We start from the raw sequence: 16,095 nt of genomic DNA on the forward strand, positions 1-16,095 counted from the left end.
GAGCATGAGTAGTAGAAGGGAAGAGACAGAAGCACATACAGAACCTGAAGCAGGCTCTAGGCTCTGAGCCATCAGCACAGAGCCCAATGCGGGGTTCAAACTCACAGAACCATGAGATCATGACCTGAGCCAAAGCCAGACACTTACCCAACTGAGCCATTCAGGCATCCCAAGACTGACCATTTTCAAGCTCAAAATAGATGGTCCTTAAATACTGACTCCAGATCCAAGGCAAGGAAAGTACAAAGTAAGCCTGGAACACATCCTATTGTGTCAAAAGCAGTGCTCAAAGGCTAAGAGGGAAGTGCCAAAAGGACAGGAGACAGACTGAAGGGACGATATAGGCATGAAAAAAGAATGATAGCAATGGGATAATAACAAATGGAATTTTTTAAAAAGTCAATTAGTCAACAGTGTTATTAAATAAAAAGGTGTAAGAGCTTCCTGTTAAAGAATGACAGCTAACGAATGTAAAAAGAATAACATATCAAGAATATTGTACTTACCTACCATGCTATACCATCTGCTAGTTAGAGCAGATGAATGTTTCCAAAAAATTTTCCATGGTTTGCATACATTTACAATAAATTCTAACCTAGATAATTTCAAACATTTTCAGACTGATTTTTTATTGGGAGTCATACATAAATCACTACAATAAAACCAGAACATTCACTATGTATAAGGTATACAAATTCCCAACCCAGACTGAAAATAATTCACATGAGCTAGATATTAGTGGATACGACCCAGAAGATAATATAAAACAATTTAAAGAAAACTTTTAGAGACAAGATATGTAGCTTCTCAACAGCCACCTGAACAAGCTTCCTTACTCTGCCTGTACTAGTATTTGGCCACTAAGAGAAAGCCAAGTGGCCTCAGGTCTCCTAAGAAACCAAAAGCAACCTACAGAAAACATTTTGTGACATCTGAGGAGTATTCTGGGTCTGCTAAAAACTGAATCTTGTATAATATTTCAAGAATACCTCCACGTAATGTCACATAACTGAAAAGCCCTCAGAAACATATGTACATATAAAGCAGAGCAAACAAAACAAAACCAGCTTGGAATGCATCCCACCAAAATGTATATTGATGGCAGAATTATGGGTGATATAATCTTATAATTATAGGTAACATATTTTTTATGAAAAACAGGAAAATGGTAAACTTACCCTTGATTATCTATATCCTCAGATCCCAGTGGTTTAGAATCAGAAAAAAGTGTCACTCTACTTGAAGCCATCTTGGCATCAATAGTGGAATGGGTGGAAATGAGGCTCTGTACCAGTTCGTGGGTGGGCCTCACCTCGTCCTGTCAAGGCCACCAAGAAAGGGAAAGTGAGGAATACACAAGGATTCTGAAGAGAGACACACTGGTTTCAATCAGTTTCTCAAAATTATCCTAAACATAGTTCCTAAAATCATTTCTTACTGCCTCAAAAATAAATAAAAAGATAAAAAATAAAGAAAATTCTTATAACCAAGTCTAAAATTGACCTCTGTCTTCATTAAACCTTTCCCAGTCCATGGAGCATACAACCTGATAACCTAAATACTTAGCTACACAAACCGTAAGTGCCAATGCTACAGAAAATATTTATTCTGGCCCAATAAAACCCCTCTGCAGAATAAAGAAATGAAAATCTGGAGTCCATTAAAAAAAATTCTGTCTTTTGATCCAAAATTTTCATCTCAAGGAATTTACTGCATAAAAAGATCCCTCCCAATAAGCAAAACTGCATAATCAAGAGTACTAAGTGAGGCAATGTTCAAACCAGGGGAATCTAGGGGTGATCCCCCGCCCCCCGCCACAGACTGCCAAGGGTTGGTTCAATAAACAAGGTTTATCCATACAGCAAAATATCACACAGCTCTAAAAAAAGACCAAAGCAGCTCTACAAATACTAACAGGGAACAATGGAATCACATATTCTTTGGTGCCCCCCCTAAAGTTGCAAAAGCATTTAAAGTTGAAGCCCACATAATATTACTTCTCTCTGTCTCACAGACACCCCTACACACAAAGACCATATATGTACACAAATACATGGTATTGACATGTAATATGTAATAATCTAAATATACATAATATAACCTAGATAAATAAATATATGTTTAGAGAGAAAAATAAAAAAAGAGAAAGACCAAAGAGAGCTAAAAAACATACTGCTATTATGCAGGCATACTCCAGAGATACTGTGGGTACAGTTCTAAACTACCACAATAAAATGAGTCAAATGAATTTTTTGGTTTTCCAGTGCATATAAGAGTTAATGTTTATACTATACTGTAGTCTATTAAGTGTGCAATAGTATTATGTTAAAAAAGCAATGTGCATACTTTAATTAAAAATACTTTATTGCTAAAAAATGCTAATCATTACTTGAGCTTTCAGTAAGCGATAATCACTTATCACAGATCACTGTAACAAACATAATAATGAAAACAATTGTTAGAATTGCCATAATGTGACACAGAGACACAAAGTGAGCAATGCTGTTGGAAAAAATGGCACCAACAGACTTGTTCGAAACAGGGTTGCCACAAACCTTCAATTTGTAAAAAAGGTAAATTTTTGGCAAAATGCAATAAAGCAAAGCACAATAAAATGAGGTATGCTTGTATAGAGAGACGGGAAGTACAAGTACAGACCGCATGCAATGTTCACACTAGAAGACCTAGGATCCCCTGTGTGTCTTGGCAACAGAATGGAGGACATGACTTTTACTTTCTCCTTGGTAAAACTACATCATCTGTATATTTACAATACGCATTGTGGTTTTTACCGTAATTACAAATAGAGATAAAAAAGCTTCAGTGTGTAAAAGCTGACTACATCACTTCCTGTGACTTTCCTCTCACCGATTCCTGGAAGCCATGGCTGCCACCAAGATCAACATAGACCGCATCTTTGTCATACAGCACACCACCAACTCCAGACAGCGGCGCATAAACCAACTTCTCTTTCTCATTTAAACAGCGCTTCTTTTGTTGTTCAGGAAGCGCACAGGGGTCTGGGAGGAAACTGACATCACTCACAGCAAAATCTCCTACACCTGGAAGACAGACACAGAAAGACGGCTTCAGCTATAGGCGTATCAACTGTTGGCAAAAATGGCCCACAGTTGGAAGGCTTCAACCACAAGGGTATCATCTGACACTGGTCCTGTGCCTCTCTAGCTAGCTGACACCATCAGAGCAGAGGGATTTGGTCAACTCAACACCTTTGTGAGCTGAGGCAGAGTCGGGTTAGTCTTAAAACGTCTAGCAATGTAGCTCTATCTTGCTTGGCCATTTTTCAGCTTTCCTGAGAAATGAAGCAAGCCATCCTAATGGTTCTACAAATACAGTATATTTTATAACAAAACGATACCTGGCATGTGAATTTGGCTTTTACTTTTCAAGTGTGCTCCTCTTAAATAACCATAAAGAGATACTTTTCGGTCACACTTGATATTTTTTCGAATATCTTCTGGGTTTGTCAAATCTTCCATCCTAGAAAAATAAAACCCAATCATATAGCAGAAATAAATGTCAAAGTTCTTGTACCTCCCTTCACATGTCAAAGATGGATCAAATTCACTAGTTCACTAAACATATTGTTTAGAAAATTATAGAAAATACAGAAAAAATGAAGCACAGTTCACCATCTACCAGAGGAAAAGAAGCAAACAAATGATTGTATTGCTCTTAGGCTTTATGTGATATACGTTCTGTGAATAAGACACCAGAAATGGGAAATAATGTGCAATAGGGGTCAAGAAGAGATTAGAACATATCCAGAAAACCCCTTCATGGAAGAAGATTAAGCTTTAACCCGAGTTTTTTGGTGTGCCTTGAATTCTGGCAAGTAGAGAAAAGGGATTCCAGGCTGAGAAGACAATTTGAAAAAAGGCATAAAGGAAAGAAAGCACAGGACACATCCGGGTGACTGGAGCACAATGATTCAAAGACAGTTATCACTGAAAATTAAGGTTCAAAAAGCAGGATAGGACCACATCTTATAGCCTTAAATGCTCCAAAATCCTCACATTTTTCTAAGTGTTTCATACTTTACTCCTGAAGCCACAGCACCTTTTAGGTAATGATGCAAAGAAGTAGATCTCTTCCACCAACTACAATGCCCCCTTACTATTAAAAAATAAGCACAAAGTAAGCTCTATTATTGCTCTTTTTCTAACCTTTGTAGCTTTGAAATATATGGGCCAGGAAGAAAAACTTCACATGCAGTTTTTACCTGTCTGCCAGGATATAGGGATGAGAGGTCTGCCACGTAAGAGGCCTAAACTTCATAACTGTAATAAAACGGCCCAGATTGTGAATTTCTTGGTTTTGATATTCTCCATGTACCATTCCAGAAAGGTAGAACAGCTTAGCACCCTAAACATTAAAAAAGCAAAAAATTAAATTTCAATTAAATTCTTGTCAATACTACATCAAAATAAAGATGTGTAAATAAGGCGCAATCCTAAGGGAGACTTCTGGCATGCGACTTCTCAATGTTTCCTGAACTTCTCCGCCTCTTTCAGGACTCATCTTGTTAAGGCTTAGTACAGTCAGAACTGCAAATACATTTAGCTTCAAGACTGCTCTCCAGCCAAGCAGTGGTGTCTGGAGTATTGCATGGAGAGGGCAGTGAGGCTCCCAGACACATGAAAAATTCTATGACGCTGAGCCACAGCAGTATGCATGGGAGGGTGGAGTGGTGATATGTATGTACTGTAGTTGCTGGTCCTATAATTAGGAGAAACTTCTGACAAACTCTTTTAAACAATCACAAATGTAAAATACTTAGAGCCAGATACTGCCTGGTGCTGGGGGGGCTACAGAGTAAAGGAGATACACCAAAAGATCTGAAATACACACTATTTTGAGAAAAAATTGATATATAAGAACAGATATATAAAGGAAATTCCAAAGGTGAATCCTGAAGGATGTTTGTTAAGCTCTCCTATTGCTCCTATTTTTTTTTTTTTTTTAAGATTATAGTGTTAGTATTCAAAAACGAATTCTCTCCCTACCGGGTAAACTTCTGTCCAGAACCGGTGTTTTAATCGCTTCTTTGTCTTCTTCAGTTGTTTATTATACTTAAAGGAATCTAAGTGAGTGAGAACACCCATAATTTTAGGAAAGCCATGTACTTGACAGATGTTTAGAAACTCAAATGTTTCCATTTCAAAACCAAAGCTGGCATCTATAAGCATCAGAACCTAAAAACAGAAAACACAATTACTCAAGGAAACTACCCAAAATAGACCATAAGCAAACTATGGTCCGTGGACAAAATCTGAGCCATGACCTATTTTATAACTAAAGTTTTATTGGAACACAGCCACATTAATGTATTTATGTATTGTCTACCCCTGTGTCTGCACTCCAACTACAAAGTAAGTAGTTGTAAGAGAAAGTATGACCCGCAAAGCTTAAGATATTTACCATCTGGCCCTTTACAGAAAAAGTTTGCCAACTCCTATTCTAGACTAAATCAAAGCATTACTTAGGGATCATGATGACAGAGAAAATACTACCCTCTGACATTCCCCAAAAGACAACCATGAGGCAATAACCACCACAATATAAATTTCCACTTCAAGAATTTGGATATATTAGAAATAACTCAGAAAAAGCTAGGTCTAACTTGCCCCTCACCTGGAAAATTCCTCACTTCAAGAAATAAAGTTTTGTGTAAGGTATTTTTAAGCCAAATAACAGGTCTCTAACAGGAAAACCAAATAACAGATCTCTGACATCCAGAAAATGGGACAAAGTGGTAATCAATGAAAAATAGCAAAAATATAAGAAAATCAAACATTTTTGTTTCAGTCTTCTAACAGAGGGAAAAAAAAAGTTGCTGGGAGATAGACAGTAGGAAAACTCTTCTATGTTAATTTGTAACATGCAATTGCTCAGACACTAAAAAAAGCTTCCAGTTTAGAATTAATCCAAAAATAGTAAAGTTATGAATGCTAAGAAAATAGAAGCATATAAGACAATCTTTAAAATTTTGACTCTTCTGGGGCACCTGGGTGGCTCAGTCAGTTAAGTACCTGACTCTTGATTTTGGCTCAGGTCATGATCTTACAGTTTGTGAGTTCCAGCCCCATGTTGGGTTCTGTACTGGCAGTGTGGAGCCTGCTTGGGATTCTCTGTCTCCCTTACTCTCTGCCCCTCCCCTGCTGGCTCTCTCTTAAAAACAAATATACATTAAAAAATAATAATAAAATTTTGACTCTTCAAACATGCAAAATAACTTCAGAGCTGATTCTTCTAGAAGTAAGAAACTTCCAGTTTTAACAAACATATTAAAGACATCTCTGTTCTCACCTTTTTGTAGCTAATTCAAAAAACCACACACACAAAACCAGAAAAACTTATCTTTGGTTAAATTAAGGAACAGTCATAAAAGCACAAAATACATGAAGGTGGGCCACCAAGCACTACGAGAAAATGCAGCCGCCACTGCAGACCGCAGGCCAAGCTGGCGCAGTTCTTCCTCGCCACTGGACCAGGCTGAAGGTGAGTGAGCCTGCAGTGGAGTATCACCACACCCCATCTGACACCAAAGCGTGCCAAGGGGCAAGTGGTTCGTTGTAGAATCACAAGAATAGGTAGCAAACAGTCCTTTAGCGGACAATCTTGTCAACTAAAGATAAATGAAGCCTGTATTATTCCTTCAATGCACATACGTGCACATATACATAAATCCAGGTACTGTATGTGTCTTTGCTGGGACTTAGGAGGCTTTATGACAGACAACCCAGAGCAGAGCGATCAACATAAGACAAGTTAAATAAATTATGGTACATACAACAAAATACTTAAAAAGAATGAAGTTGAGCTACAGTACTTACATACCTTTAAGACACATTAAATGAAAAAAAGCAAAGTACAGAACAGTGTATATAATAAACAGTGTGTGCTTTAAAAGGGTTGCATGTATATTTCCATACATATCTAGAAGAATACTGCTTTGAGGGAAACTGAGAGACCAGGGGTCAGAGCAGGAAAAACACGCATTGTACCCTGTAGTATAGTTTGAATATTTACCAAATACATGGGTTCCTAAATCTTAAAAAAAGATGTATATGAAAAATATCTTTCTTAATATGCGTATGCTTTTTGTACTTAGGGATTTGGTACATTTTACACGAAAAACAAACCAATGGAAAAAAAACAAAAAACAATGACTTATACGCGAATCTACTTTAATCATTTCAAAAACACAAGATTTAATATGTTTATACTATTTTTTACCGACAATAACACTTATTTTTATTAATAGTAGCATTATATTAATAGTAGCATTCAAAATTTGAATGGTATTTAGTTTTCTGATATTATAATGGCACAGCTATAACATTCACACTAAATTACTTTTTATTTTCTATTTTAGAAGACTTCCTAGGCTACAGGATAAAATCTGTAGCTCTTGGTCACCAAGTAGCTTTCCAGAAATTGTTGAACCAAAAACAAACAAAAAGAGGCCTCTGTTACTCCAATCTTCCTAATCGATACGGCCTTACATTTTTTTAAATTGGATTTATTTTTGTTAATTTAAAATGTAACTAGGAACACTTGGTTGAGCGTCCAACTCTGGATTTCAGCTCAAGTCATGATTTCACGGTTCGTGGGTTCAAGCCCTGCATCGGGCTCTGCGCTGACAGCTCGGAGCCTGCTTGGGATTCTCTCTCTCTCTCTCTCTCTCTCTCTCTCTCTCTGTCTCTCTCTGCCCTTCCCCTGCTCATGCTTGCTCTCTCTCTCTCTCTCAAAATAAATAAGTAATCTTAAAAAAAAAGTTAATGAACATTACCACTAAATGTAATCAAAGCTACACAATTTCCATATGCTGCATACTATCTAGATTTTTTATTATAAATTCTGACAACTTCTCAAAGGCAACTCATGTACTTATTTTGTCACAATCATCAAGAATGGAAGTTCTGGGGGCACCTGGGTGGCTGAGTCAATTAAGCGTCAGAATCTTGATTTCAGCTCAGATCATGATCTCACGGTTCATGGGTTCAAGCCCTGCATCAGGCTCTGTGCTCACAGCTCGGAGCCTGCTTAGGATTCTCTCTCTCCATCTCTCTTCTCCCTTCCCCTGATCATGCTTGCTCTCTCTCTCTCAAAATAAATAAATAAACTTCAAAGAAAAAAGAACTTAATGAACATTACCATTAAATGCAATCAAAGCTACACAATTTCCATATGCTGCATACTGTCTAGATTTTTTATCATAAATTCTGACAACTTCTCCAAGGCAACTCTTGGAGCTCCTCCAAGGAACTCTGGAGGTTCTGGGGGCACCTGGGTGGCTCAGTCAATTAAGCATCTGACTCTTGATTCCAGCTCAGGTCATGATCTCATGGTTTGTGGTTTCGAGCCCTGTGTCAGGCTCTGTGCTGACAGTGCAGAGCCTGCTTAGGATTCTCTCTCTCCCTCTCTCTCTGCCCCACTCCCAACTCACTTGTGCATGCGCGCTCTCTCTCTCTCTCTCAAAATAAATAAATTAAAAAAAAAAACTAAAAAGAAAAAAGAACAAAGGTTCTGGCACTATCAAGAGCAGAGTCCCCATCCTCAGACAAACTACTTAACTTCTAGGACCTCCATTTCATCCTATGTAAACTAGAGAAAATACCTACTTACCTCCAGGGCACACTGGGGGATTAGATGAACTAAATTTCCAGAAAGGTGTTAGCACAGTGCCTCATAAGAGTCCAAGAAATAGTATTTACTATTATATATTTGTATGTCAGTATGTCTATCTGTATATCTTAATTAGCAATGATCATTAAATGGTTTCTCTGTAATTTGCTTTTAGATTTGAGAAAACATTTCAATGTGCATATTCCATTTTTATTATAATAATATCATCATCATCAATTCAAACACATCTATGGTATCCCTGATTAGACTCATCATTCCTTTAATAATCATAAGCCTTTCTTTCCTTCACATAAAATAATCTAACACACTGTTGTTAAGTCCTCCTCAGAAATTCAGACTGTCCCTACTGACTTACCAAATCTGCCACTTTAGCCAGATCAATCATCATATTAATGTCACACCCACATTCAATGATGGTAAGTCTGCGCTTTTTACCTATAAAAGACAAAAAGTTTCCTTCTAAAAAAATCTTGGAAAAAATGTAGCTATTAACTCTAATTACTATTTTAAATTGTATCCAGTAAAGTACCATACACACTTACAGAAAGTATGCCAGAAGTTCAATTTTATGAGAGAAAACTAATAAATTCCACCTTCGTTTTCTTGCTACATACATTCTTTAATTATAAATAATACCAAAAGTCTATGTACAAGAATAAAGTGCTCAAATAGGGAAAATTCTGAGTGGAATGGACAGACAAGAAAGCTTCATGCTGACCGTGATCCTGCTGTTCAGCAGCAGGCCAACATTTCATTCTTTATCAAAGTTTCCCATGTTCTCACTATAGCTAAAAACATCCTCAAACCTAATGTAACAGAATCTTCATGGAACAATCGTTATTTCTAAATTAAAAGAAATCAGTCTGCTACTCTTGATCTCGGAGTCAGGAGTTTGAGCCCCAAGTTGGAGTTAGAGATTAAAAAATTAAATTAAAAAAAATTAGGGTGTCTGGGTGACTCAATTATGAAGCATCTGATTTCAGCTCAGGTCATGACCTCACAGTTTGTGAGTTCAAGCCCTGCTGTAGGTGAGCACGAGCCCCACATCGGATGAGCACAAGCCCAGCTTCAGGTGAGCTCGAACCCCACTTCTAGTGAACATGAGCCCCACTCTGGGTGAGCCCTGCTCCTCTCTCTCACTATCCCTTGTGGGATACTCTCCCCCTGCCTCTCTCTCTCTCTCTCTCTGCACCTCACTCACTTGTGCCCTCTTTCTCTCTCAAAAAAGAAAAAAAATTAAAAAAAAAAAAAAAAAAAAAATGGGGCACCTGGCTGATTTAGCCAGAGCATGCAACTCTTGATCTCAGAGTCATGAGTTCAAGCCCCACAATGGGGGTAGAGTTTACGTAAAACAAAAACAAAAACAAAACAAACAAAAAAAACAGTAAGAAAGAAAAAAAAATCAGTTAAAATGATAGAAATGCCTTTAAGATAAAGAAAAATCTCAATCCAACTACATTACTGCTACAGTAAGAATTTCAGAAGCACCTAGCTGGCTCAGTAGGTGGAGTGTGCGACTCTTGATCTCAGGGTTGTGAGTTTGAGCCCCATGTTGGGTAAAGAGATTACTTAAAAATAAAATCTTTAAAACACCAACACCACCACCAACAAAGAAATCTTAGATTCTTCCACTGGCATTTTGGGAATGTGTTTCACTTTCCCTCAAACAGAAATGTCACCATCTCCCAGAGCAGGCAGATTCTCACAGAAAAAGAGAGGAAAACTCCCTCACTTCCGTAACAATGTGGCTTCATGAGGGCGAGTAAGTATGCCTGACATACTAGAGATACTCACTCCCTGTTAAAAGAAGGTGGTCACCAGGACCAACCCAGGGTGCCCAGGCCTGCCAAACCTTTCATAGATAGCAAATCCATGTAGCAGTGAGAATAGGGTATACATCTACATCATTATTATTTTTGGGAATCTATCCTTTTCTGAAGCTACAGCCAACTCAGCACAAGAGAGGTAATATGAAGTGACAATATTACTTTAACATTTAGAAATGTTCAACAAAGCCAAGCCTGTGCCTCAGACAACATATGCCATATCAGCCTGGGGTAGCACGCTCCTACCTGACACGATCGTAACAGGGCCTCTGATCTCTGTCAGTTTCTGCCTAGTGAAGTTCCGAATTAGGCACTGGATCAAAGTGCTCTTTCCAACTTTTGGAGGCCCCATCACCACTACCACTATTGGTGGGGGCTCTAATGGAGTTCGATCAACCACCGGAATGTGATGCTTTTTGGTCTTCAAATCCTGAGTCCTATTTGTAACAAGAAAAAAAAAAAGTAAATCCACTTTCAAAATATGAAGGACATCATCCTTATAAATAAAGATTTTTAAAAAGACAGCAGAACAGACAACATGGATACTACTAATTGGTTAACTTCTAGGCCCAATCCAAATGACCCCTTCAGTAAATACGTAACAAACTGACTTCGACCATACAAAGTACTGAAAACTAACCACAACTTAAATCTAATGGTTTTACTAGATGACTGTAATAGTTTAAAAAAAAAAGGTAAACATGCAGGCAGAAGATCACAATGAATAGCAGCAGAGGCTTTCAAGTTAAATTTGGCTCTCCTATAAGGAGAATTTAATTCAGCAATGTTTAAAGTACACTGCCTCGCATATAATAAGGACTCATTAAATAAAGCTACTCATTACTATGAGTTATATGAAACAAATTCAGAAAAAAACACAAGCACACCTATTACTACAGAACAAACAAATTCTATAAAGAAAAACTCAGAAGCTTTTCTCTTGGGCAAAAAAAAGCCAATCAACAGGCTGATACTGGAGGCAAAGTGGCTTCCACAGGGAAGACTACATGTTCCCATTTTAGTAAAAGGAATATCGCATGTATCTTCATGTCCTTCAAAGCTGTTACAGACTCAGGAATCCAAGCATCATCTGGGGAGGCGCCTTGGTGGCTCAGTCGGTTAAGTGTCCGACTCTTGGTTTCGGCTCAGGTCATGATCTCACAGCTTTGTGGGTTCGAGCCCCACATCAGGCTCTGCCCTGGCAGTGTGGGGCCAGCTTGGGATTCTCTCTCACTCTCTCTCTCTCTCTCTCTCTCTCTCTCTATCTCTCTCTGCCCCTCCCTCACTTGTGCTGTCTCTCTCTCATTATAAATAAAACCTTAAAAATAAATAAAAATAAAAAGGAAAAATGGAAAAACAGCTAGACCCCAGCTAAACATACCTGTGAAAGGATCGAGCCATCCGCACAGCAGACTGTACTGCAAAGGCTTTGGGGTTTCTCTTCCGGGCATCTTCCTCATCTCCAATTTGGAGATCCTGCAGATGCCGTTTCTTCTTCTTCTCAGCTTTGGGCCCACTGTTTTTCTTTCTGTGTTTCTTCTGGTCCTTAGTCTCCATAGTGGCTTTTTACCAATTCACAAGTAACTCTAACCTACATTGATGAGGCAGGGATGGGGGAAGAATTTTACAATCCAGACAACACCCAAGGAAAAAGAGTAAATTTCATTTATTTCTTTAGGAAGAAATATGTGTTCACACAAGGATAGAAACTGCTTAATACTATCCCTAATTTCATTTCTCTGTTATGCTAGAATTAGATCTGTTAGTTATTTCTGCTTAAATTACTTTTTATTCATCTTAAGTGTCTATATCAACTGCCCATTTCTTCAATGATGCAAATACTCCATTATATCTATACTTTCACAGTGGCCACTAACCACATGTGGCTTTGAGAATTTAAAATGTATCCAGTAAAACTGAAACATTGAAATTGTATATAATTTTAGTTAATTCCATTCTAAATTTAAATAGCCATATGTGACTAGTAGATACCATACTGGACAGCTCAGCACCTAATATCAATTGGACTAATGAAGTGGTTTCCAAACTTAAAGTATTTTGAAGACATTTTCTTTTTAAAACTTAAAGCATTTTAATGAACCTCCAACATGATAGCAGTGTTACTTTCTAGTACCTGTTGATACTGTAAAATTTTTAAATTATAATAATCACGTATATACATTTAAACAAAAACAGTAACATCTACATGTGTAAGATATGGCTGGTTGTGGAGGATGCCTGGAGACCACACGGATTTGCAGAAACCCTTACAAAGATTTCTGAGCATCCCGGAATTCATGGCCCATTAATGAGAACCACCAGATTTAGTGAGCTTTTTAAGGAAACCAGGCTGTATACAATCTGAGCGCTTGGTTAATTAAAACAAAACAAAAAGTCTCTTCACTCAGTTAAGGCACTGAATTAATTTCAGCTCAATAAATACTCGTGTCTGCCTATGATGTACGAGGCATTTTGCCAGGAGGGGACTACAGCTGTTACCTGACTAGCAAAAGAAATCCAAACCACTATCTTCCATGCCACACAGTAAGGGCGAAGTCAGAAGGCTGCACTTAGGCGATCAGAGATTTCCCACGGGCACGCACCAGCGCAAACAGAAAGTCCACGTATATACCAGCAAGAAACACTACCCAGGAGTGAGGGGAGCCGAGTTCAGGGAACGCTTTGAAACTAAACAGATATGTGATTTCGGGGCATTATTTTTCTTCTCTACCTTGTTTTGGTCCCGAACTTGTACTGACACTTTTCGCACTTTCAGGACGGGGTGGGGGGAGGCGGAGAGGGATGGGAAAAGCACAACTGGGAATCAACAGATGTAGCTCAGGTCTGAGCCACCTGCTAGGATTACCCCGCCAAGAAAAAAACTTCTCACTTCTCCCTGTCACCTCCCCACCCTGTGCCGACTCTCCGCACGAATTCATTCAGCCATTCCCAACGACCTCGCAGCAAGTCTCCGGCAGGTACGACGTGTGACTCTCCACCTGAGCGCCTGAGGCGCTCTTCGGGGGCAAAGACTGTCCTGAAGGACCTCGCCAAGTGCGACTAGCAAAGCTCTTAGAACCCCAGGTCCCGGGACCCCACCACCGCCGCCTCCCCTAACCCGCGGCCGTTACCGGGTTCACAACTGCTTCTTCTCAAGTCCGCATGGACAGCGCCGGAAACGGAAATGCGCCCTACGCGCGGACTAAACACGCCGGCAGGAAACAGAGAGGCAAAAGAAAGAGACCGACGCAAGGGCGAGTCTGGGAAAAGCCTTAAGGAAGGCTCCTGATTGGCTGAGGAGGGGCGCAGGAGACGACTGCGCGCTTGCGATCCAACCTGAAGCCACGCCCCGTGCCGCCGCGCTTCCAGTCTGGCGGGGACAGCCGCCGCACTGCAAATACTGGGATTTAGAGTCCCATGCATCCCGCTCCCCCGGGATCCCCGGAGGCTGTGCTGACAGTGCGGCCTGGAGTTCGTTCGTTGGTGCAGGATGAAAGACGAAGTAATATATTTAGTCCTGGTCAACCGGAGTCACGGCACTCGTCCCCTCTAAATGCCAATGGCATCGCGTCCCTCCGTGGCCTAATGGAATATCCTACGGTTGGGAGTCTCTCTGACATATTTGCCTGCCCTTCCTTAAAGATGACAAGAGCTGGAGGCGCCTGGGTGGCTCAGTCGGTTAAGCGTCCGACGTCAGCTCAGGTTATGATCTCACAGTCCGTAAGTTCAAGCCCTGCGTTGGGCTCTGTGCTGACAGCTTAGATCCTGGATCCTGCTTCAGATTCTGTGTCTCGTCTCTCTCTGCCCCTCCCCTCCTCATGCTCTGTCTCTCTGTGTCGCAAAAATAAAAACATTTAAAAAAATTTTTTTAAAGATAACAAGGGCTGACCATTTCTCGGACTCTTTTTTTTTTTTTAATGTTTTATTTATTCTTGAGAGAGACAGAGTACAAGCGGGGGAGGGGCAGAGCGAGAGAGGAACACCCAATCCTAGCAGGCTCCAGGCTCTGAGCTGTCAGCACAGAGCCGATGCTAGACTAGACCTCATAAGCCGTGAGATCACAACCTGAGCCGAAGTCCACGCCCAACCGATTCAGCCACCCAGGAGCCCCTCTCGGACTTCTTTAGTGGTGTAATTCCCGGGTTTTGCCAGCACCAACAGACTCAGGGAAGTGACAAACATCATCACTTTTACTGGGCCATTCCCATCACCATAAAATATGCAGCTATTTCTCTCCTCTTCCAAAACAAACTCCTCTCGGTTCCATTTTCTGTAACAGACACCACACCTTTTCTCCGTGCCCCTTTGTAGCAAAATTTCACAAAAGAATTGTCAATATGTTCTCCAGTTTCTCTCCTATTCTCTATTAGATTCTCTGCGCCCAGCACACCACCAACAATCTTGGCTGCTCCTTCTCAGTAGCCTTTGCTGAAGATTCTTCCACTCCTACCTGACATGCTTAAGTTAAAGACAACCCACAGGGCTCAGCCTTTGGTCTTCTTTTGTGTCTATACTTATTTCCTAGGTGATCTCATTATGTGGTGTGATTTTACATGTCCCCTGTATCAGTTAATGTATCTCGGCTACAAATTCATTCTTCATTGCCTACTTCGCATTTTTCCTTTGACGCTGGCATATATGTTAAGTTTTGTCAGTAGAGGGCAGTGGAGAGACCTTGTAGGAGCAAGCTTTCTGGTCCTGCTCTGCTCCTTGGTCAGGATTCTGTAGATGGGTCATTTCTCCAGGGCCAGCTCCTCCAGTATCTGGTGGCCAGCAGTGCCCCACTCTTTCTCCACGTTCCTCCACCTCCTGGAATTTTTGTCATGGAGTGACTCCCCTGAGACACTTACCTTTTCCGTAGCACCCGGAGAGGGATTTCCAAGTTCCAGTGGTGCAGCATCATAGGGACCACCCTGACACCAGTGGGCCATGGCCATACCCCTTCAATGAGGTCTAGCTCTCCACAGATGGAGGTTGGGGGTGAGGAGTGGGATTGTTCCTGGGCCCTCTATCTCTGTCCTAGGGTAGTAGCTACTCCTCAAATCTGCTATTCTTAATATTCTTTAGAGTTCTCTTCTTACTAGCCCATACCCCATTGCTCCAATCCCCTGTTGTAGCTAGTAAGTTTTAATGTAAACTCTCCCTGTTCAAATTACAGTGTAGTTTCTCTTTCCTAATTAGACCTTTAAAATACACCATCATTTGCCAACAACTCCCATATTTATATCAATGACTCAGACCTCTTTCTTGAACCCCAGCTGCCTCCCTCACATATCTATTTGGATGTATAATAGACATTTCAAATGTAACATGCTCAAAGAAAACCCCTGATCTCTCTCAAACCAAACTGGCCGTCCAGTTTTTTATCTCAGTTGATGACTGTTCTAGCCATGAAGTTGATTAGGCCCAACACTTCAGACACATCCTTGTCTCCTCTCTTTTTCTAGCCTCCATATCCAACCTATCAGGAAATTCCTATTAACTCTACCTTCAAAATGCAACCGCAGGGCACCTGAGTGGCTCAGTCAGTTAAACGTCCGACTTTTGATTTTGGCTCAGGTCAGGATCTCTTGTTTCATGAGACTGAGCCCCAAGT

The 16,095-nt window shown here is 40.2% G+C and overlaps 1 protein-coding gene across 6 annotated transcripts in view; it reads right to left on the reverse strand.

Annotated features, from left to right (window-relative positions):
• BMS1 (BMS1 ribosome biogenesis factor) overlaps positions 1-16,095 on the reverse strand; it is a 92,798-nt gene that overhangs the window by 33,279 nt on the left and 43,424 nt on the right. For 2 of the 6 annotated variants that reach the window (XM_042907997.1, XM_042907996.1), the window contains 8 exons: positions 11,881-12,090; positions 10,746-10,936; positions 9,029-9,108; positions 5,028-5,216; positions 4,244-4,386; positions 3,380-3,501; positions 2,869-3,062; positions 1,179-1,318 (listed from right to left, as the gene is read on the reverse strand). In XM_042907997.1, the coding sequence (XP_042763931.1) occupies positions 1,179-1,318; positions 2,869-3,062; positions 3,380-3,501; positions 4,244-4,386; positions 5,028-5,216; positions 9,029-9,108; positions 10,746-10,936; positions 11,881-12,056 (1,235 nt within the window). In that variant the 5' untranslated portion in view covers positions 12,057-12,090. Of the gene's footprint in view, positions 1-1,178; positions 1,319-2,868; positions 3,063-3,379; positions 3,502-4,243; positions 4,387-5,027; positions 5,217-9,028; positions 9,109-10,745; positions 10,937-11,880; positions 12,091-12,998; positions 13,119-13,230; positions 13,596-13,630; positions 13,802-13,835; positions 14,143-16,095 lie in introns of those variants that run through there. The other 4 variants (XM_042908001.1, XM_042907998.1, XM_042907999.1 and 1 more) reach the window with 4 other exon arrangements.

This window comes from Panthera leo, chromosome D2, assembly GCF_018350215.1.
Source record: "Panthera leo isolate Ple1 chromosome D2, P.leo_Ple1_pat1.1, whole genome shotgun sequence".
Taxonomy (NCBI): Eukaryota; Metazoa; Chordata; class Mammalia; order Carnivora; family Felidae; genus Panthera; species Panthera leo.